At 37.7% G+C, this 24,337-nt stretch overlaps 1 protein-coding gene across 1 annotated transcript in view; it reads right to left on the bottom strand.

Moving 5' to 3' along the window:
* TMC3 (transmembrane channel like 3) overlaps positions 1-24,337 on the bottom strand; it is a 78,834-nt gene that overhangs the window by 37,996 nt on the left and 16,501 nt on the right. Inside the window, 7 exon segments of the mRNA XM_078150620.1 lie at positions 683-830; positions 4,939-4,982; positions 6,976-7,123; positions 12,076-12,218; positions 12,315-12,413; positions 15,072-15,178; positions 20,309-20,390. Coding sequence (XP_078006746.1) covers positions 683-830; positions 4,939-4,982; positions 6,976-7,123; positions 12,076-12,218; positions 12,315-12,413; positions 15,072-15,178; positions 20,309-20,390 — 771 coding nt within the window.

The following is a 24,337-nucleotide window of genomic DNA, read 5'->3' as shown; positions in this document are numbered from 1 at the left end:
CTATGGATAGATATTCACTTAAGTGGCTTGGTCTCAACGTAGTCTTGACAGATTAGACTAACTAAATTGTCTCTCCAAATCCTTTTTAACCTTGACTCCATATTATAACTCACTTTGAAAAAGCCATTCAGTGGGAGGACTGTGACTATTATACCATTCCTAGAATTTTTGCCATTTTTATACTGTGTGATTCTCAAATGTTAGAGTTGGAAGGGACCTGAGTTTTTAGTTCCCTCAGAACTTGATTATTTTTAAATTGTCATTCCTACAAAACACATCTGTAAAGTAAAAATCCTTCTGCTTTTTAAATCCCTGTAGGTCAATAGGTGATCTTTGGAGCTAAGGTGGCATTTGTCCTAAGGATATGAGAAGTAGAAGAGGGTCAACTTGAACTAGCATTTCCAAAGCTTTCTGTGGTTGAGAAGAATAAAAGTATCCTATTAAGACTTGAAATGGGTGGTTTCTGGATTACATCCCTTGCATTCTAAGCTTTAGAGAGTAGGTATAATAAGAAACTCTTGGGTAGGGTGGGATTAGGATAAATTCTTAGGGCTATTCCTGACTGTACTTGAAAAAAAAAAGTAACACAGCTGCAATGACTGCAAATCAGTACTTTCAATAGGAAAACTGGAATGAGCCTTCTCAAAGGCACTCTTGTTCAAACTGAGCTAATATGCAAAACCTCATTCTTTTCCCAAAGGGTCAGTTCTTCTTTGGTCCGCTCCAACTTCTGGGACCGATCCACCACAAAGTAGATGAGATAAATGCTTCCAGCAAGTGAGAGGAGCACTAGGATGTTTGCAATGACACGGAGACATATAGTCACTGCCCTGGAAAAAAAAAAGATAGAAAAGGGTCACAGGACTCTCTTTGGAAGGGCAGTTATCACATAGTGTACTTTAAGTCATAAAACATGTTTACTGCAAATTAGATTCTCTGTTTGGAATAGTAATTGGCAGTTTGAACAGTTACTTATTTCTTGAAGAATATTAAGTATAGATAGACATGTTCACAAAAGCTACCAACAAACCTCCCTTTTGCCTTCCTTTGTTTTCCTCACTACTATGTGGTGATGGAGACTTCTGTATAGGATATATGGATGGGTACATTGGTTCTTCTTCACTCTCATCATGAATTATGCTTCTTTTGGGGGTATACATACTGACACTAATGTGCTACCCTTGATACACAAAGCTAATAATAATATCTTAGATTTCAGGAGTGCTTTATATTTCAAGTGTTTTCTTTATGTTTTTTCATGAGATTCTCACAAAACCCTTGTATGGTTGGTGATGTAGATATTTTTATCTCCATTGTATGAATGAAGAAATAGATTTAGAAATATTAAGAGACAAGGTTCCACAGTAATAAGTAGCAGAGCTGGTGAGGCAGCATGATGAGGTGGTAAGTTTATTCAAAGTTTAGTTAAAGGAAAGAAGCAGAGCCAAGGTGGAAGAATGGTAAGAAGCATAATATGGTAAGCTCTGCTCCACAAACTTCTTCAAACAGATCTACAAAATGCACCAGACCAAATCCTGATGAGGAAATCCAGAAAAAGTCACAGAGAATCATTTGTCCATCCCAGTTTGATAAAGGAAGACTGAGAGGAGGTTCTGTAGATACCAAGGTTGACCAGGAGCATGCCATGTGTGCAGTGCTCCAGTGCTCAGGATAAGAGCAGGTCCTAGACTCATACTGGGTACCATCAGATACATGCTGGGGCACTACAATGAGGACAGGTGTGAACTGGTAGGTTTGAAACATCCTAACCAGTTTCAGGGGTGGATCCAGGATTTGCTAAAAAGGGGACCTGCACAGGAGAGTGTTATTCCCAGGTAGGAGGCCCTGAGCTGCATATGAAGAAAAAAGAAAGTTCAGAGCTTTCTAGCTGGTTTACATGGGCTGAGTCCAGCAGCAGTCTACTTTTGCTCTGACCTAAAGCCAGGTCAGGAACTTGCAGAGCTCAGACCAGAAGGGCAACAATCAGATTTTTCCATTTATCAGACCACTTTGAGTGTACTGAAAGCTTGCAGGTCCCTAGCCTATCCCTGAGATTGAGGAATAACATCATCTATATTACCCCACGAAAGGATCAATGGAATCAGCCCTGAATTTCTCTCCAGAAGTGTGGTAGAACCCAGCCCTAACATTGTCTGAAGCGAGCAAGTAGGCTGGAAGAATAACATTTTTTTTTAAAAAGAACCCCACTATTATCAACCAGCATGGTGGCAGGGATGCTCAAGACACAAACTCAGAAGAAGAGAATAACTCCAAAATATCTATAAGCATTGCCTCATAGGCACAACATAGGCACAAACTATTAGAATTTCTGGAGGAGATACAGCAAGAGTTAAAAAAAGTTTTTGTATGTGACATGAGATCACCTGAGGGGGAAAATATGAGTGGATAAGCTATTTTGACTATTGTGAGTACCCAAATTAATTATAAGGGCATATAAAGATGCTACCTGCATCCAGAGAAAGAACTGAAGTATATGTAGGATAATTTTACATACACACACTCCTATTTGTGCCTAATGGTAGCCATCTCTTGGGTGGAGGTGGGGGGAAGGGAAGAAAAAAAAAGAAATTTACATGATAATTTTGTTGTATATTTGGAGTTGTGCATAGTAGATGTGCAGTTTCATGTGCAATCATTTTTTTTATTGTATTATGTTATGGAAATGCTTATTTTATTCCATAAATTAAAAATAAAAGAAAAGAAATGAGAGTTATGGAAAGAATAGCAATAGCTCGGCACAAAGTTACAAAACTTGGCCCAAGCAACAAACCCCCTAACTATTCGAATGGACCAAATTCATGCCAGTGACTCCATGAGGCAACAAGAAATTTTAAAACAAAATCAAAAGACTGAAAAAAAGTATAAGCTATCTCATTGTACAAACAGTTGATCTGAAAAATAGATTGAGGATAAAAAAAATTTAAGACTCATTGGATTATCTGAATGCTATGACCAAGAAGTGTTTTTAAAATTCTTAAAACTGCCCAGGTTTCTTAGAACAGGAAGGCAAAATGGAAACAGAAAGAATCCACCTACCAGTCATCACCTGATAGAGTAAAAGGACCTGAGTTCAAATCCTGCCTTTGCTTCCCTGCTGAGTAACCTTGGGAAAAGCACCTCACTTCTCTGGGCCTCATGTTCTCATTTGTAAAATGACAGAATCAGATTAGAAAGTTTCTTAATTCCCTTCCACTTCAAATCTATGATCCTATGAACTTATGATTCAAATTCAGATTTTCCAGCCCTAAGTTTAGGGTTCTTTTTTGCTACATTGACCTTGTTTTAAATAGCATACATTTAAAGTCTTTTTCCTAGTACTGATGATGGCTTTGCATCAAACCAGCCACACATTTTGCTTTTTCCCTCTAGTAAGCAACAGAATATGCTTGTGAAATATCAGAGTTAAGAGTATCTGGAGACACGGAAAAATGTGAAGCGTCTATGGCTCATCTAGTGTTTGAACCTGTGTCCAAAGTAATCAATGAAAACCTGTTTGTACCAGAAATGTGGAGAATTTAGTCAATGTTGTTTCTAATCTTTGAATGAAAGGTTACAAACCATTTCTTATATTGGAGTCCCTTTACTCACCTTTCTAAGCCATGAGAATTTGCTATTTCACAGAATCAATGGATATGAGAACTGGGAGCAAACTCAAAGGTTAAACCCTTTTTTAACACATGGGAAAACAGAGGCTCAGAAAAGTAAAACAGCTTGTGCAAAGTCATGCAGCCAGTGAGTCATGCGGCTAATTCCTTCTCTAGATATTTCTGCTACATAATGGTGGTCCTTCGCCCTGAAAGGAAAACTCCTTTCTTATAACTTATTTTAAAGCATGTATTGAGGAAAATCTATTTGATTATCTCTAACTCTTCAGAAAACGTAGTGGGTTACAGGAGAAGGAAAACACAAAGTGGGCTTGGAGTTTTGAGTCCTGACTCAGAGTTAGAGGTTCTGTGATTAGTTAACAAATAATTCACTGAGTCTGAGCTTCTTCATTTGTAAAATGGAGATGATTATACCTTTAGTGATCACCTCATAAGGTTGTTATAAGGCAAATATTTTTTTTTAAACTCTACAACAGTGGATAAATTTGAGGTATTATTATTATTTTTTTTCAGGACAAGCTTTCTGTGTTCTGGAAATATCAAAGAGTATAGACATTTATTTATTATTAAATAACACAATAATAGGAGCTAACATCTGTATATCTTCCTGTCCTGGACCTTGTCCTCTTCTAAGAGGTTTAATTAGTTCTAACACTTCATCACTCAGTGCTGGCTTAATTTTAAATTTCCATGGGCCACAAAAGAGGAAACAGGAGAATGAAAGAAACAAGGGAATGAGCTTCATTGATAATTCATATGATATTGGTATGCATCTGATAGGCACATACCAAAAGAAATAGCCCAGGAAAGCCTGTAAAGGCCTGGATTGAGTTGAAATAGAAGATGGCTCAATTATGGGCCTTATGATCCTGAAGAAAAGGATTTGTTTCTGAAGAAAGATGAGAATTTTCATAAATATAAATCAAATATCTGCTCATTTGATGCCTGAATGTCACCTACTGTGCTGAGAAAAAGCTATAGGATGCATTCCTCAAGTAAAATAGCAAAGAACTGATTCCTTCAAACTTCTTCAGAAGTTTATATTATTCCCTGAAATTTTGGGACATACTTCCATGGACTGTATGTGAAGTATGGAAAGATATGGAATCTATCTGAATTCCATATTAGGTAAATTATAAACCTATTCAATACCATAACATAAAAGGATGATAGCAACGCAGAATAAAAAGAAAATTGGTAAGAATGCCTATGGAAATAAGGTACAGATGAGCTACTGATTTGAAAAAAATAAAATAAATAGGAAATTCATGAGTAGGTTGGGTGACTACAAAAGTACAGTTTTAATACATACAAATTTTTGCTTTTCTTCTTCTCTTGTTCCTCCAAGATAGCCTCCTTCAAGAAAACATTAAAATAGCATTATATAATAAAATGAATCTAATTATTGATAATAAGATTTCTTTTTTTATTACAAACCCTATTTCTCTAAGTAGGTTATTGGTTCTGAGGTTATACACATATAAGAATGAAGGTCTCAGGGTTAAAGGTCTATTATTTCCTTTTGCTAAAATACAGGAATGCCCTGGGGGTATAAGGAAATCTATGGGCTGCACGACCTTACGTGAAAAGACCCTAGACTTCTATGCCATTTGAATTCTTGTCTAGCCCCTCCCCATCCTGCATTTTACAGTGTATATGTTTCTTCCTTCCCTGTCAGGTTGTTAGCTGTCATTTCAGCTGTCAACATTCCTGTTTTGAGCTGTATCCTGTCCCCTTTCCTTTGTAGCTTTCTGGTTCTCATCTAATGGGGCCTAGCAATCAGATCACAGACTTTCAGAGGTGGAAGACATTTTGGGGCCCATCTAGTCCCCTTTATACATGAACAAGAATGCCCTACAACACACCCAAATGAGTGTTTATTCAACCTTAACTTTCAAACTTCTATTTAGGGGAATCCTACGCTAGGAATCCCAGAGACAGCCCATTCTAATTTTGGATAGCTATAATGATAAGCGATTTCCCCATAGTAAGCTTAAATTTCCGTTTTTGTATCTTCTAACCATTATTCCCAGTTCTGTCAAATAATGCAAATTGAAATTCTCTTCCCCTTTTTCACTCAGTTTTGAAATTTTTGAAGATGAAAATATTCCCCTTTCTCTTCTCTAAGCTAAATATCCTTAGTTCCTATAAGCTAAACTACTCAGATAAGTATCCTTGATAGAACTATGTATAAAATAAAAGTTAAAAGGTTCTGTGTAAGGTCTTGAGGGGTTATCCTATTTGAAAAGTGCTTGGATTTTAGAGCATACTGTGGCATCTTTAACTAGTTCTTTTTGCATATTTCCAGGTTTTTAGCTATATTCTGATTAGTTAAGGTTGCCAGGCAAATGGCCTTTGGACAAGAGAGGTGCAACTGTAAGCCACCTGTTCTTTCGGATCCCACAGTCTCTTATATTGCTGGAATGCATTTCCTCCTTACCTTTTCCTTCCATAATCTTAATCTTCCATCATGACTCAGTTTTTGTGAGCTTTTTGAACCTCCTCCTGAAACCTTCTTTGAATTCCCCCCCATCCAATAGTGTGTTTTCCTCTTCTAATTACCTTTGTTTATTAATCTGTGTATATGTTGTATCCCTATAGTAGAATATAAGCTTCACTATAGTAGAATGTATGCTTGAAACGAGGTGCCATTTCACTTTTGTTTTTTATTCCCACAGGCCTAACAAATAGGAGGCACTTAAACATTTGTTGAATAGAATTTACTTAAAAAAACTTCATATGGTTGTCAACATTAGTTGGTAATAATCTATAAACTGAGCAATACAAATATTCCTAATAATAACCTAATCATTAGTTGGGCAATATGACTAGAAGTAAGGGAAGGTTCAGCGTGTTTTGTTGGAATGAGCATTGGCCTATGGCATAAGAAAGCTTGAATCCTTTCAAGATTATTTCACATGTAGTCTTAGACAAGTCACTTAACTTCCCTGGAGCTCAGTTTCCTTATCTGTAAAATAAGTTGATTGGATCAGATCACTTCTGAAATGCCTTATAATTCTAAACTTCTCCTATCATTCTTTGATCCTATGATCCTAATACTTTCTGAAATGGAAGATGCTAAGACTATCAATAACATAAAAATTATAATGTTAATTTCATTAATTAAGATAAAGAAGATGTTAATTAGATGCTAAGAAATGGAAAGGTTAGGCTAACATTCTTCTAGTGTATGTTTTGGGGTGGGGAAGAGATGGGATGGGGTTCATTTTTTAAATGAGACTTAAATGTTCCAAATAAATTTGCTAGATAACTTCCCAAAAGCAAATACATTCCCAGGGGAACTCTCTATTCCCCAGCCCCATCTTGGTTCAGCAGTCACGTTGCTTACCCTGATGCTATTCACAATGGCAGCAGCCTTGCTCTCCGCTGCCTCTGGGTTTCCTATGAGATAATCCCAAGCACAAAACACCCGCCAGCAAAAGGTGTAGTTTTCATTGGAGGCACTTGCAAGGCTCATTCTGGAATTCTTTGCCATTCTGCAAAATACGATCAGAAAAGGAGTCATAAACACTCCACCCCACATGGCTACCAGTGTCAACCTCAAGTTTATTTTTTCATAAAAACTTCATATTAGCAGAGAGCATTGAATACAGTCTTCCTTTTTTTATTCTTTTTGCCTGAAAATTTGATATATTAGGTAACCAACAGAGAACTGATCTTAGAGTTCTGCAGGACCTGGGTTCAAGTCCTTGAGATACATACTGGCTGTGTTACCTTGGGCAAATTCCTAAGCTTCTCAGTGCTCTAGACAAGTCTTTAAGACTGTAAATTGCAGAGAAATTTCCAATCTACATTGGTAGAGGGCATTTCCTCATCTGGAATTTCCTTGTAACAATGAAATCATAGGACCAATACCTATCTCAATTTTTAAAAAAATGATAGTAATCCCAATTTTTTTGAGAATACAGCTTTCAGAGTATTTTCACATATAGAATCCCATCTGATCCTTCTAATAACTCTGAAGTAGGCAGAATAGGTGTTGTATTCCTTTATTGAAAATGGAAAAAAAATGAAGCTGAGAGATTAATGATTTTTTTCCCCCAAGGTTAAACAGGTAATAGAAATGGTTGACCAGGACCTAGAATCCAGATTTTCTTTCTCTACATGTACTCAGCTTTCTATTTTATTTATTTCTAAATTATTATTTTTTAATTCTGTATTCAAATAAATTAATTTTAAATACCAAAAAACCAAGCATTTTCTTATACATAGTAGAACAGAAAAAGAAGATTGTAAATAAAACTGTTAATCCCTATTATATACAGATTAATTTTCTCTTAAAATACACAATATATCCAACAAGTAATTATCAAAGCTGCCCTACTTGTCTGTGATTCTTTCTGGCCTTCCTTTTATTGATTAAAAAAAAACCCTTCAATAACCTTTTTTACTTTTTATCTTTCTCTTTTTTCCTGGCTAGCCTATCTTGATCCCCCTCTACCTCTCATTCCACACTCCCCCTCCAAAAAAAAAAACACTTTAAAAAGACAAATCCAAACCCTTGTAACAACTATGCATGATCCAGGAAACAAATTTCTTCTTTGGCTACATGTGAAAATAATAGCCTGCTTTTTACTAAGCCACAGCAAAGGTAAGAAGGTCAGTTCCAAGGGCATGATATTATTTACTTTAAACAATATGGCCACCAGAAACCAGGAAAAGGGACAATAGGATGAGCATAGGTGCCATCCCTTTCTTTCCCTTCCTGACCATCCCCTAAGTCAGTAGGTCTCTATTTATCAGGCTCTTACAGATAGCCATAGAATCTCAGAGCTGGAAGAGACTTTTGAGATAGCCTAGCCCACCTACCTTAATTTTAGGGATAAGGAAAGTGAGACCCAGAGAGGGAAGGTAATTTACCCAAGGTTGCACAGCCAGTAAACTGAGACTAGAAGTCCATTCTCCTATCAGTCTCATATCTTTTCACTGCAATATGTTACCTTTAAAAGTGTATTTGATTCTTGGGATGTATTAGAGAGCAGACGCAGCCTTTGGCTTCAAGGAGCACATTAGGATGGAAAAGATGGACAAATATAGTTAAAGGAGGCCCCTATACTCCTTATGTTTGTGATGGAATTAATAAGCTAAGAAAGCAGAGTGTTGACCTTAAAGCTGTCAGATTCTTAATCAATTTTTGCTGAGTTAAATTCAGTTGCCTACTTTCTCAGAAGCCGAAGAGGGATTATCTGGTCTAAGCTATGTGTGGCTGGCTGTATGCCAGACTCAGAGCTTCAGATAGCCTGGAAGAAGGGAAGCTCTCTGAAGGCTAGAACTCTGACCTTTTTTTTTTTTTTGGTCTTTGTATCTCCAGGGTCTAGTACAGGGGTAGAGAACCTGCAGCCTTGAGGTCACATGTGAAGTTTGGTTTTAGTCAAAAGCCTGCACTTGAGGGCCGCATGTGGCCTCGAGGATGCAGACTCCCCACTCTTGGTCTAGTTACATTGCCTGACACATGGGAGGTGTTGATACATGCTTGTCAGATCAGATTACTGAATTATACTTGAATGTGCCAAACTTTGCTCTTTCCCATGCATACCAAATTTTCTATGAGCTTTTATGAGCTTTTAAAGGTGAAGGGGTGCAAGTGAAGTGGAAAAAATAGTGTGGGAATTGAGTTCAAATCCATTCTAAGACACTTACTAGCTGTGTAACCCTGGGCAATTCACTTAACCTCTGTTTGCCCCAATTTTCTCTAAGGTAAAATAATGATAATACAAGCACCTACCTCACAAGCTTATTGTGAGGATTCAAGGAGATGATATTTACAAAGAACTTAGCAGAGTTGTAGGTACATGGTAGGTACTTATTAAAAGCTTCCTTCCTTCCTTCCTTCCTTCCTTCCTTCCTTCCTTCCTTCCTTCCTTCCTTCCTTCCTTCCTTCCTTCCTTCCTTCCTTCCTTCCTTCCTTCCTTCCTTCCTTCCTTCCTTCCTTCCTTCCTTTGCATTTTGTTCTCTGACACAGGAACAGCAATGCTTCTGGAAGGGGGCTACTATAGAGAATGTTGTGGTGATTAAGCATAGATGAGGTTCCCAGGAAAGCTCTCTGCTCAAAAATGTTCCCTTACTCACCCCTAATATCTTTAGTTAAAACTTTGAATTTAATAATTCAAAAGATAAGTATTTCTACAGCCATAGTAGAAGTGAAAAAGATTTTACATGAAGTAGTGGCTATATTTTGGATAGCTTGCTTTTCTTTTAAAATATATAATAAATTCATCATTTTATCTTCCAAACTTTTTGTTTCTTATTGACTTTCAATCTACTCTCTTAGTATGATCCCCAATATCTTTAACCAAGTAGAGATGCATTTGAATCAGTTAAGATTCCCTTAAAAAAAAACGGTCTGGGGTTGGTGAGGGCTGTGTTCAAACTCATTTACTCTTGGATTCAATTTACTTTAATCAAGATCCATACCTAAGGGAACACTAGAGGACAAAAGCTCTACTGATTAAAGTGGAGAAGAAGGAGGAGTCCCAGAGGGTATAGAGGGTAAGAAGGAGGATTTTGTCTGAGGACAGAATGAAGACTGAATGAAGGTATGTGTGTGGGGAGTGGACTTGGGGGTAGAAGGAAGAGATAGGAAATTGGAAAGTGATTCAGAAAGGTGAGCACAGAGGTGCTAAGGACAAACTTCAAAATTTCTGTGGCAGCTGGTGTTTTGATACCTGAATTAAGATATAAGGACTGGTTTTGAAGAGTATACATCTCATAAACTCTAGTTTTCCCCAATTTCTCCTCTGTCCCTATCTAGATCAGATTATTTCATGAATACTAATTTGTGTAGGGAAGCTAGGTAGCATAGCAGATAGTGTGCTGGGCTTGAAGTCAGAAAGAATTGAGTTTAAATTTGGTCTCTGACACTTACTAGCTGTGTGACCCTAAGCAAGTCACTTAACCCAGTCTGCCTCAGTTTCCTCATCTGTAAAATAAGCGAGAGAATGAAATGGCAAACCACTCCAGTATCTTTGCCAAGAAAATCCCAGATGGGGTCTGAACAGGCAGGACTGAACAACAAGAATTACTCATTCGCATACCTATTCTCTCCTCTGGTAGAATGTAAACTCCTTGAGGGCAGGCAATGTTTCATTTTAATCTTTGTATCCCTAGCATCCAACACAATGCCTGGCAGTCAGTTAATAAATCAAGAAGCATGAAGTACCTACCATGCGTCAGACACCGTGCTAAGCTCTTAGAATACAAAGAAAAAGGAAAAGACAGCATCTGCCTCCAAGGAGCTCACAGTTCAATGCAGGAGACAACAGGCAAACAGTTAAGTACAAACAAGTTACATATAGCAGAAATTGGAGATAATCAACAGAGAGAAGGCATTTGAATTAAGGGGGATCAGGAAAGACATATTGTAGAAGAATGAATTTATCTGGGCCTCAAAAGAAGCTAGGGAAGCCAGGAGGTGAAGATGAGGAGGGAAGGCCTTCCAGGTATGGTGTCAGCCAGTGAAAATGCTTGGAGTCTGGAAATTAAGTGCTTTATTCAAAGAGCAGCTAAGAGGCCAGTGTCACTATTGTAGAGTACATGGCGGGGGGTGAGGTGGGGTGGGGAGGCACATAATAGGCTCTTAATAAATATTTGCTTTCTTGTTTGCTTGATTCTTCAGTTCAGCTTAGTGTCTGATTTGCTGGGATCACAACTTATAATCTCCAACATACATTTGGTGTTCATTTGTATATGTAGTAAAAAGAAATGATCATGGACCATAAAATAGATCTAAAAAGAACCTTAGAAGGCATTGAACCCATTTTATAAATGAGGAAACTAAAGGAGTCTCAAACAGGTTAAATGACCTGGCTGGTGTGGGATGAGGAGAGGGAAAGAGTGAAAAAGGGGAAAAGGAGAAGTACGTGGAAAAGAAACATATGTAGGTACCCTATTCCTTCCCCCACCCCCAATCTTCTCATTTTCCCCTTTTCTTCTCTTATTTTCAATAGTGTAGGATACAGCATTCATGGATTTCCTCATTAATAATACTCTTGGAATATATATATCGTGGGAGTACAGAGAATCTATTATATTTCTTTCAAGTTCTTTTTTTTTCTAAATTCCACTCCACTAGCTAGACTGTACTTACTAACTACTTCCTTAGAGCAAGATTCTTAACCTTTTTTGTGTCATGAACATTTTTGACAATTTGAATAACCTTATTACGTCTGCTCAGAATAATGGTTTCTTGCCTACATTCATAATTGAAGGAAATACCAAATTTCATTTAGAGGTTAGTAAAAATAACTGTGTTATTTTTTTTTCCTATTCAAGTTCATGGGACTCCAGAAATTTATCCACAGACCCCTTATGGGTGGAACCTAAGCTAGGAACCCTTGCCTTAGAAGCACACTGTAAAGCTGCAACAGGATGGGCTAAGAAGCCACAGTGAATAGGCCAGAAAAAGATGCAAACACATTCACAACCTTACTTCTTTAGCAGAATGATAAAGCTGTAAACAAACACCGCCATGCCAACCAGGAAGTAAGCCAAAGGCAACCGATAACCTGCTTTACCAATCTTCCTCTCCTTGCCGTAGTAGCCATAAAATAAAACAGAGTACTTGAGATAGCCCTGCAAAGAGAATACCATTGACATCATCACTGATTTCTGTTTTCCCCAAACCTTGTTGTATTTATAAAGAAATCTAGTGAGAATTCTGAACTTTACCCCCAGGGACCAGACGGTATCCAAGTCTTGTGCTGAAGAAACATGGTCCTTGGGAATAGTCTTACTGATGGTGCTTCCAAAAGGCTGCCCTGCAATCAGCTGATGAGAAAAGAAAGATCAGTGCCATAAATTGATATCCATTGTAGAGGAATATGGGGAGAAGAGGGAATAGGGGAAAAAGAGCTGACTGGCCTGAGAGAAGGACCTTGCATTGGCACCTGGGACCATCACTATTGGAGTATACACCACAATCTCCAACGTACAGTTGATGTTCATTGTATGTCTGGTGAAGAGAAATGATCATTGGATATTAACTTAGAGCTATAGAAGACATCAAGCACATTTTACGGGTGAGTAAACTAAGGGAGTAGCAGATAGGTTAAGGGATTTGCCAGGGTTACACAGCTTGTCTGAGGAAGGATTTGAACCCAGGTCTTGCTCATTCAAAGTCCAATACCTTATACTCTGCACAAGTTTTGAGATAATATCTGTTCAAATAATGGTTTCATAAAGCAGAAGAAGAAAAAAGATTGTTACTATTTGTATCTATTTCAGATTGTACCTAGATGTACCAGATGTCTGCTGGGTGGCAGTTAGTTGAGCTAAGATTTTTGGGACATCCTGAATAGTATATTCATCAAGCAGACATCTAATGTATTCTCTAGATACAATCTGAAGTGCTAATCCTATTAAGAATCTATTAATAGCTTAAGACTGCACTAAGACTTTTGGGACAGACTTTTACAATTCAGTACCAAAGAAAAGTCTCCTATGCTATCACATACATGTATAGATACTAAATCAAATGCTTTTATATGGTCAACCAAAACCAGGCACTTGTATTCTCTATATGGTTTAGCCAAATGTGTGGCTGTATAGCTTTGGTCTGACGTAGAATATGATTTGCAAAAGCCTTCCTGTTTCCTTCTTAAACCTTCATTAATGCTGCAACATACGTGTAGATTATGCTCGGCATTTTTGTAGATGTGAGAGAGTAGGCAGATGTATTGGTAGTTGATATTTTTGTTGCCTTGTTTTGGGGGAATACAAAACCAAAAGGATGAAGAATGCCTATCGTCCAGGCAGGAGGTGTGAAACACATGGACCGCAATGTTCCTGAGTACAGCCTGAACCAGATTAAAATGTAATTGGGAATTATTTAACAAAATAAATAAAATGTAATAAAATGTAGATAATATTACACTTCAAAACTAAGTCAATATGCAGCCCACAAACATCTTTATGCATGGATTAGTGGCCCCTATTTCTATTTGAGTTTGACGCCACTGGTCAAGTCTATGATAGGCAATTGGCTAGACAACTCATAGAGCTGGTCCACTACTACATATACCCTTGAACAGATACTGAAAATGGGCTGTGAGCTGGGCCTGGGGTTGAATAGATCTGCCAGGATTGCCTTTGGAAACTTTCAGTTCTTTTCATGACCCTAAATAGTTCTATCTTTTAACAACAATATTACTCTAGTGATACTGTACAGCTGGAAGTTATGGCACACCCCAGTCTCTAAAGTATTATAACTGAAGGTCACCTAAAGTGCAAGGAAGAGTCTGATGGTGCACTAAGTGGACTATAACACAGTGCCAATGAAGAAATGTGGACGTAAAGCCTTGTAAAGGACGTTTTCAGGGTGAGTTATGACTTGAAAAAAAAAAGCAGGCTGGTCACATTGAGAGAGGGAAGGAAATCCAGCCATCAGCCCACTTGCTTCATTGGCATCTATACAATGACAACCAGTCTGAAGAAAAGGTGTTTCAGATCATTGCGTGGACTTTTTGTGGCGTATTCATGGGAAGACCTGGACAATGGTTGGGGAGAAAGAGCAGGCATGGATAGAGTGTGATCTATATTGTTGGTAGGAATAACTATATATACACACAAATCCATCAACATATCAAAATAAGCATATCCTATATTTATATTATCCAAAGCCTACCACAATGTAATACACGTAAAAGGTTCAGGAGATACCCGTGTCACCATTTTGGGAATCCATGGAGAACTGGAGGGTATGCGATGTGGGGCTATACTTTATGAAATGGGAAAGAGTATATCTAGGAAATTAAACCTGGAAACTTAACTTCTATATCCAGAAATGTCAATGCTAAGAAAAAAAGTTTACAAAGTTGATTTAATCATATCTGACCAAACACTCAAGAGACAAGAATTTTCGTTGGAGTGAGGTAAATAGAAAGCCATGAAAGAGAACACATCATTGGATAGAAAATTAATTAAAAAGAAAAAGAAAAAAAAAGAGAAACTAACGTACTTTTATACTAATCTGCTTTATTTCTATAGCAGTTGTTAGTTTGAAAGGAAGTCAGAGACATACGTTATCTTGTACTAGAAAAGATTTTAAATTTGTCGTTTATGATATATTCATTAATTAATGGAAAATTTTGTGTCAATGCTAGGTAAGAGACTAGAAGTTTAGATAATAGCCCTTGAGAAGTGGTTATCAATGAAAAGAGGTCAACTGGAGGGGAAATATAAATGGTGATATATTGGGTTTGACTATTGCATGACTGTCAGTGGACATGGGCTAAGAGAGCAACATCATGGCTAAACAAGCAAAAATGACTTTTAGCAATGAATTGAGTTTCATATTGGGATTCTATTTTAACCTTTATGTTATCCTCCACCATCTTCTATGACCAAAAAAGAGTAATCTCCTTTCCTCTTTCCCTAAACGCCACGTGTTTCTTTTCTTTCTTTTTTTCTTTTTCTGATGAGGCTTACCTCTGGAAGAACAATAAAAGCACCCGTCATTATGGTAAGCACGATGTTAATTCCAAACAGCCATCTCAAGAAGATAAAATAGGAGGCAACACCAGATCCAAAATGACCTTAAGAGACATAAGCATACATAAACATCTCACTTTTGGCCCTGACCATAAGGCTAAGGCTTTTTCTTTATTCTAAGTCAGATGACAATTGCTCTACTTTAAGAGTGTAATGATGATTTCTCTTCAGATCATAATGCAGAAGGCACAGTGTATTTCTTGCTTCTAATGATCTTGTTATTGTTGCATGCAATTTTAAAGTAAAACAGTAATTCAGAAATGCAGATGTTACTATTTATAGCAGGCCTTCACAGCCTGTAGCCCGCTAGCCACTTGTGGCAAGCCAAAGGATTCAGGTGGGCTGCAAAAAATGTAGACAAATCTCGGGCCACAGGTGGTGAAGGCCTGATTTATATGATCCCCTTTCAGCCCATTTTTACTGGTTGAATAGGCCAACATAAGGCCGCCTGAAGCAATGTCTTAGTGCAGTTCTATTAGAAGCTTGGTAAGAGTGTATTATTAAACCTTAAAACTGCACTGATATTTCAGGGATACCCTCTACAAAACTGTGGTGGGCAGAAAATTCCTCCTTTCTTTTGCCCATCCACAGAGAGGAGCAGAGACATGTAAGAAAGGTATAGTAATGGAGGTTTCTAAACCTCAGTTTTCTGAAGGAGTACTCTATTTACATTGCCTTCTGGAGGAGTGTCAGAGGTCTAGGACTAGGGTTCATCAGCGATGCAACAAGCACAACAGAGTGAGTGGAGGGGAGTGAAGTACAAGAAGACTAGAAAGGTAAGCAGGAATCAGGTTATGAAGAGCTTTACATACCAAACAAAGGGTTTTATATTTGATCCTGAAGGTACTCACTGAGCAGTGTGGCAACAAGGTCACACCTGAGGTTTAGGAAAATCACTTGGCCAGCTGGATTGCAAGAGAATTAATTAAATTTAACTGATGAAAGTGGAGACAGGCTTGAGGTAAGGAAAACAGTTAGAAGGCTATTACAAAAATATAGGCAAGAAGTGCTAAGATAAGAAGTGATAAGTCACCTATCATAGTGACTGTTTGAGTAGACAATAGCAAGAGATCCGACCATGATAAGGAGGAGAAAAAATTAGACTTTGCCTTTCTCTTCTACCATAAGTTATTTTAGATGGTTCAGGTCTGATGTGAAGGAGGTTGCTTCTTTAGCAAAGTTAATTTCTGGGGGGGATTCTTAGCTCTTGGTGTGGTGCCATTAGACTGGTATGATTTCCTGAGGTGAAAGTAGGATCAGAATATTAGGAGCTGCCTCTCTAGCCTAAAGTTATTTCCCTTTTGAGGGTAATCGAAACAAAAGGGTGACACTATGAGTTTGAAGGACTGTACAGGTCGTGGGATTGGGGGGCGGGGAGTTGCGGGGTGAAGGGGGTGAGGGGAGATAGAACTCAGCAGGAAAGAATTGTATCAACCAATTAATGGTCAGAGTAAGTTCATTACTTGCTTTCTCTATTGTTTGTGGGGCAAAATAAGGGATGTTCTATATCTGATATGTGCACTTTCCCTGAACACTTACAGAGGAGCTGGTGGTATCCTTTCATCTATACCTTTGGAGATAAATAAGCTAAATTCTGAAGATCCCAGAGGGAATGCTAGGTATGGAAAAAATAAGCAAAAGAATTTATTTGGGGGCTACCTCCGTGACTACATCCATTGTGTGTGAACTCGGAGACTTGGTTGCTGGGCTATAAGATAATCAACTGGAGAACAGAGATGCCGTGACTTCGATGAGGATTACTATTTTAAAAAAGACCTGGCATTTCCATTGGAGTTTGATCAGGTGATACCCGTAGCATTTTGTTCATTTTGAGCAGCCAAATTTTAAAAATGAGACCATGTCTAGCAAGAATGACCAGGGTAGTGAAAGGGTTTGAAATCATCTCCTATAAGGAACAGTTGAAAAACTAGAAAATGTTTAGTCTCAAGGAAGACTTCAAGTGAATTTGTCTTTAAATATTGGATGGAGAAAGGTCAGGTGTCTACACCCTGATGGTTATGGAAGACTGAAACTTGTTGATTTTCTCTCTCTTCTGAGTGTCCAAAAGTAGAATGGACAGTCTCAGGGTGTAGTGGGTTTTCCTCTTAGTGGAGGCATTCAAGCAAAGGCTGGATGGCTGCTTTTCAGATATGTTTGTAGAGAGATCCTTGTTCAGACATAGATTGAACCAAATGGCTTTGGAGGCCCTTCCAGTTCTGAGCTTCTATGATCTTATGATGCTGGGACTGTTACATAGAATAAGAATTAGGCTTATTCTTTTTTGACTTCATAGGGTGGAGCTAAGGCCAGTGATTAAAGGTAACAGGAAGGTAGATTTAGCTCAACATATGAAAGAACCTCCCCCAAATTGGAGCTATCCAAAAAGTGGAATCTATAGCATGATTAGCAATTGAACCAGTAAGGTGGTATTTAAAAAAATGCTTCTCTTTCCTTCCTTCCTTTCTTGCTTGCTTTCTTACTTCCTCATTTTCTTCTTTCTTTCCTCCTTTCCTTCCTTCTTTCCCTCCAATCTTCACTCCCTTTCCCAGTAAGGAAACTCACTCTATTAATGCAGATCTACAACTGTTCTGCGATTTAGTCTTAGAGAGATGCCTGTGATACTGAAGGGTCATACAACACATATATTTTGAGATGAGACTTGAAATCAGCACTGGTATTATATAGCAAGGCCAATGGTAGGGCCACTTATGGGTATGGGGCCATTCAACTCTCTCTTCTGTAGCCTCAATGTTCCTTCAGTTCTGGGTAGCCAGACTTTAAATGTATACCATTGGTGGCAAAAGGAGGAGGGTGAGAAAGTAAGTATTGATTGATGTAACTATAGCTCTACTTCTGGAAAATAAAAGCGAAACAATTCCCAAACTGTCATGATTGATGGATCAGAGATGTTATACGCTTGTTTATATATATATATATATATATATATATATATATATATATATATATAGTATATATGATACATATCTTTTGTAATCATAAAAACCAGCATTATCTAGCTTATAGGCACAATGGCTTTTAGATATCTACTAAACTACCCCCTTTCTCCTCAAATGAAGTCCTGTAAATAAAGACTGGACAGAAATTCAAATACTTTCACTGTTACATTTCCCCATACTTGCATTTTTAGCTCTGTATTAGGGAAAGTGATTAACAAGGCTTCCAATCCTAAGCTTTCCCTGCATACTCAATACCACATCCACCATTGGCTACTGCCATGTATCCCTGTTAAATCCCATGTCAAGGGATGGGGTGACTCACAGACCAATAAGAACAGTAACACAATATTTCCATCATGAATTACTTACTATTAAGCCTCCATTCACAGAGCTGAAAAGTGACCTTAGAGATCATAGGATCACAGATTTAGACTGGAAGGGATTAAAGAGATTATAGGATCAGAGATTTAGGGCTGGTAGTGATTGTAGAGGTTGTTGATTACGACTCCCCTCATTTTACAGATAAGAAAACTGAGATGCATAGAGGTTGTGACTTGCTCACCATCACACAGCTACTGTAACAAGACTGAAAAGAACTGAACAATAACAATGATCCTGACTCTGTATCCAGTGTTCTATATCCATTACATCATATACAATCTCCTCATTTTGCAGATAAAAATACTGGGATCTAGATTTGCTAGAGTTTTAATGTGCAGAGTTGCGCATTACTTGTTTAATTTCATAAGCACTTTTCTTTGGTAATTTGTTCTTATCTGTATCATGATTGAATCACAACTACTCATGGAAAAATGTTATAAGATTTAGAGCTAAAAAGGGAACTTTGACATCACCTAGCTCTAAACTCTAATTTTGCAGATTAGAAGAAAAAAAACATTCCAGTGAGCATGTGAGTGACTTATTAAAGGTTACATTGGTAGTAAGTAGGAGAGTCAGTTCCTCTGACTCCAAGTCCAATATCCTTTCCATTATACCATGTTGCCTTTGCTTACTATAGAGTGGAAAACTGTGGATCACAATCCTATTTTTCTAATGCAGTTGTGAGGAAGGCACTTTGTAAATCTTAAAGTTCTATAGAAATGGGAATGTTGTTATCCTCATTATTTGAAGGAATTTAAAGGGAGCCAGAGCCATAATTAGGATGGGACAATGGAGCTTTGTGCCAGGGTAAATTGGGAGAGGGCTTGCTTCCTTCCTTCAGTGGCTCTTAAGGCTGTCATTCTTGTGCCTTATGGTTCTCTACTGCTTGGTGGAGCTGCTTCCCCTCTCCTGCCATCGGCCTGTCTCTCCCATGTCTCATCCCTATGGTACAAGTCTCCTAGGTCCTGCCTTCTAGTATCTCCTGCCTGTTGCTTATATCCCTGCCCCTAGGGAGTTGTAGGGTTTGGTACCATTGGTAATTTTACCAAGAGCAGAAGCACTACTATCTTTCCTGTTGCCACCCCCAAACTGAATTTTCCTCAGGAGAAAGAAGTGCTAGCTATGGTGTTATAGTTAGAGTTTAATGGTCAGTTCTTTTTAAAAATTTCTGTGAAAGTGCTTCAATTCCTAATTTTTAAAAATGCATTTAAAAGAGTTTTTGAATTTTGTAATACTTCCAGTATCCTGGCATATTTGAGCCTCACAACAACAAAACCTTCTGTGGCCGTAACTATAGGTTTTATCTCCATTTTACATGCTGGAACTGAGGCTCAGGCACATTAAATGGCTTTTCCATGGTCATATAACTAGTAAGTATCAGGCAGGATTTGAACCCATATCTTTCTGACTCTAAGACTAACACTCGGTCCATTATGCAACACTTCATCTACAAACGTTACTTGGGAAAAGGATGATGAGCTAATAACTAATTGATGCAATGACCAATCATAACTCCAGAGGCCCAACAAGGAAATACAGTACCTGTATTTTTTTTTCAGAGAAATGATAGATTAAGATACGTTTTTGGATATAGCCAATGTAGTAATTTGTTTTTGCTTGTCTCTACATATTTCCTATAAAGGCTTTGTTTTTTTTTCTTTCTTTTTCACTTTGAGAGATGAGAGTGAAAGAAAATATATGTTCATTAATTTTTTTAAATTAAAAAGAAGAGGATGACACTTTTTCTGTGTATTCAAAGCCTGACTAGAAGAGAACATTTGAAATAAAGCCTGCCAACATTCCCTATCTATCTCTCCTCAGATTACAAATACTTACTTTCTATTTTCTTTATTCTCATTTCCCATGGAATGAAGATGACCACAAAGTTATAGGCAAGCCGGACAAATTTCCGCCAGAGCTAAAAAAAATGGACAGGAAGAAGAGGATGTCACTTTCAGGAATAAAGCAGCAATTAGAAGATCTGGAAAACATGTTGATATCCAAGTACATGTCCAGAGAGCTATAAAAGATGAGAGGGCATTAGGAGTATGTTCTCTGAAACGTATTTGAATGGAGGGAGGGAAGGGAAACTACAGGGTTTTTCCTGACATTACATGTCTTCCTCTGAATGTTCAATATGACCCTGGTAATCCTTGAACCATGGTATAGTTGGTGGGTTCCCTCAGGTTGCAGCAGGTATTCTCTGCCTTTTTGGAGGAACCATGGAGTCTATTATAGACTACTCAACACTTATGAGAATCCTAAATGATTCAGAGGATAACATGCAGATATATAGCTCATTCATTACAGAAGGATAGAAGAAATTTCAGCCTTTGCCAAATGTTAATGAAAATCAGCTTTCCTATAGTTTCATTTTCTTATTGTTTCTGCATTTGATATATGGGTTAACGTTCAAAGAACTGTCAAGCTACAAGAGTCCTTAGAAATCACCTAGTTCAGAGATATCAAAATTGTTACCCATATACTAAAATGTCATTGGAAAATGTTTAATAAAATAAACAAGAATACAATACCACATTTATTTGTAGTTTTCCAAGTCAATGTGAGGCCCACAAGGATCTATTTGTATTTGACACCATTGCTCTAGTCCAATCTCTTTATTTTTATAAATGAAGAAATTGATGACCAATGAATTTAATCAAGCAATCAACAGACACATTAAGATCTTACTATATAGTAGATAGCAGCCAGAAAGCTTGCCTCAAAGCTAGGAATACTGGGTTGTAGTACTGCCTCTGATATCCTAGTTATGTGGTCTTGGGAAAGTCACAAGCTCTCAGTACTACAGGCAGCAATCTAACCAAAATTTGCAGAGAAGGTACTGTCCTACATCAGGAGCCACACTTTCTGTACTAATGATATCACAATTTAATTCCTATCTCTGTCCCTACTATGTGCCAGTAGTTAAGCTATGTGCTGGCAGTACAAAGATAAAACTTACCCAAGGTCCCAAGACAGAACTTTAACTTGTAATCCAATTATCTTGATTTTAAATTCAGTACACTTTCCTCTGTTGCATACAATCTCATCCTTCCCAGCACACAAAATAAAGATATGATGTATCATTCATCCTTCAAACACTTACTATGTGGAGGGCACTGTGGTAGACATTATGGCATATAAATTTAGCCAGTTCTGGACTCACCTTTAACATGTTTATAACCTAGCTGAGAATCACAGGGTTTTAGATTCTGAAGGAAACTTACAAATCATCTAGTTTGACTAATTTTACAGATGAATAAAGGTTCAGGAAATGGTGTAAGAGACTTGTCCAAGGTCAAGGTTATAGGACCTATAATTAGGTCCAAGGTCAGAGTCTAGACTAAAAATCAGCCCTCTAGTTTTATTTCTAAGATATTACGATGGTTTCTGTAAATGGAGGTAATATATATGTATAAGTAATAAGTATATTTCAATCCTCCTAGGACCTGTGATTTTATCTCCATGCATATTCTCTCAATTAATACAAATTGCAAATCTACAACTTAGAGGCTGTTCTTTCAGCCACAGCTGAAAAATTAATTGTCCTTCAATCAATATGATAAGACTATCTGAACTTAACCAGCTCGGTGCTGGACAGCAGACAAATAATCCATCACTGGGCTTTCACTTGAGGCCATTCCAGTTTGTTAAAATCCTCATGGTCACCTCTGTGCATGAAGACTTCAGAAAACAATTATAATTATTCGTGCTTACCAACCTTTAAAAAACTCTGCATGTTTAAGCCATGGAAGTAATATTATCCTAATTTTACAGGTGAGGAAATTGAAGCTCAAAGAGTTGAAAATGATTTGCGTAAAGTGACATGACTCATACGTATCAAAATTAGCTATTGAGTGCATCTCTTCTTCACCCTGGCCATTTTTTTTCCTGCTGTGCTACTACTACTACTGCTGTTGTTTCATCCTCCAAACTGCTCCACCAGAGGCCATGCCCAGGAGGAGCCAAACAACTCAGCTCTGTACTTCCTGAGACAAAACAGGTTCATCTTTACCCTGATTGTTTTCTGTTCTGATGCCCCACCTCTCTTTCTACCTCTTACACTTGGAGAACCGTAATCAAATTCACACTATCATTTCCTTACAAAAGTATGTCAGTTGACTTCCTTATTGATTCCATTTACCATCTTTGTGATGGTAACACACACACACACACACACACACACACACACAAAGAGAGAGAGAGAGAGAGAGAGAGAGAGAGAGAGAGAGAGAGAGAGAGAGAAGAGAAGAGAGAGAAAGAGAGAGAGTTAAAGTCCTTGACAAAATGTGGTTCCTAAAACTAGACCCAGTACTCCAGATGGGCCCTTCCTGCTCAGGCAGAGTGTAGAAGTCTATTAAGTCCTGAGTTTCTAATAGTGTTCTATTAATGCACACTAAAATTATCCCTCCCTTTCTCCCTTCCTTCCTTCCTTCTTTTCTACCTTTCTTTTCCCTTCTGCAATCCCCTACACAGAATTAACCACCCCTCTCCCTTCACTCCCCTACAACTCACATTCACAGGTTGGGTTCTGTTTCCTTCCCTTTCTGGGTCTTTAACTCCACAGATGGTACTATTTCTCTTGTATTACAACTTTTTGGGGCCAAATAGAAGACTAATCTTTCTTCTTTGTTCTTTAATGCTTGAAGACATGCCTTTCTTTCCTAGGCTAAAGCTCTCTACTTGCTTCAACAGATTTTTCATATGACATGGACTTTACAAACCTTGTTTCCCTTTTCTGCATGGTCTTCATGTTCTTCTCTATGCTGTGACTGCCACAACTGAAAACAATACTACTGATGTGGTTTGGCTAAGACATAGAGAGACTACTCCATCTTTATTTATGGAAACTATGCCTCTCAGTGGGCAAGTATGTGGTGCAGCCTTAAGACAGGAAGACTTGAGTTCAAATCTGTCCTCAGATACTTACTAGCTGTGTTGCACTGGGCAAGTCACTTAACTCTGTTTGCCTCAGTTTCCTCATCTATAAAATGAGCTGGAGAAGGAAATGGCAAACCACTCCAGTATCTTTGCCAAGAAAACCCTAACTGACACAACTGAAAAATGACTCAACAATAAATGCCTCTCAATTAAGCCCTAAATGATTTTTCTTCCTTCTTTTTTATTTCAACTGCCACATTGTATTGTTGACTCATATTAAGCTCCTAGCCAACTAAAACCCTTAGGTCTTTTCCAGACCAACTACCATCAGCTCAAGTATCCCTGGTCTTGGCCTTGTGAAGCTGATTTTTTGAAGTCAAGTGAAATCTTTATATTTATCCCCACTTCATCTTATTAGGTTCAGGGCAATGTTCTAACCTGTTAAGATTTTTTCAGATCCTTATTCTGTTATGCAGTGTCTTAGCTATCCCTCCCAGATCCTTGTTATTTGAAAATGTAATCACATCAGCATCATAATTTTAGAATGATGAATAATATTTGAACAGGGTCTTCAAGTCTTTTTATCAGACTTTTATTTATTTCAACTTATTTCTAAAATTCAATGCATTTGGAAGACTTTTATTTGCAAGAATTTGTAGTCTGACAAATGAGATTCCTTTATACTGAGGATAGTCTGGGAGAGGTAGCTAAGGTACTGCTCTATATTATCCTCAAAGGTAAAGTCAAGAAGAAATCCTCCTTCCAGAAATTAACAAGATTTTCACAAATAAAAGAAAAAGAATTCTATATCTTCTTTGTCTAGAAGGCTTTCTAAGAATTTGCTGCTTTTTAATCTTGCAATCAGTGAATATGTTCATGAGTTTCTGACAAGAATGCAAAGAGCTGGGAATAAAATAGAAATTGTCAATAGTGTTTATTATTCACTTCTCTATATTTGTATTTATTCACATTCCTTTATGTTTA

The sequence above is a fragment of the Phascolarctos cinereus genome, unplaced genomic scaffold, assembly GCF_003287225.1.
Source record: "Phascolarctos cinereus isolate Bilbo 61053 unplaced genomic scaffold, phaCin_HiC Scaffold_3;HRSCAF=262, whole genome shotgun sequence".
Classification (NCBI taxonomy): Eukaryota; Metazoa; Chordata; class Mammalia; order Diprotodontia; family Phascolarctidae; genus Phascolarctos; species Phascolarctos cinereus.
This window is presented reverse-complemented; position numbering and strand designations above follow the sequence as displayed.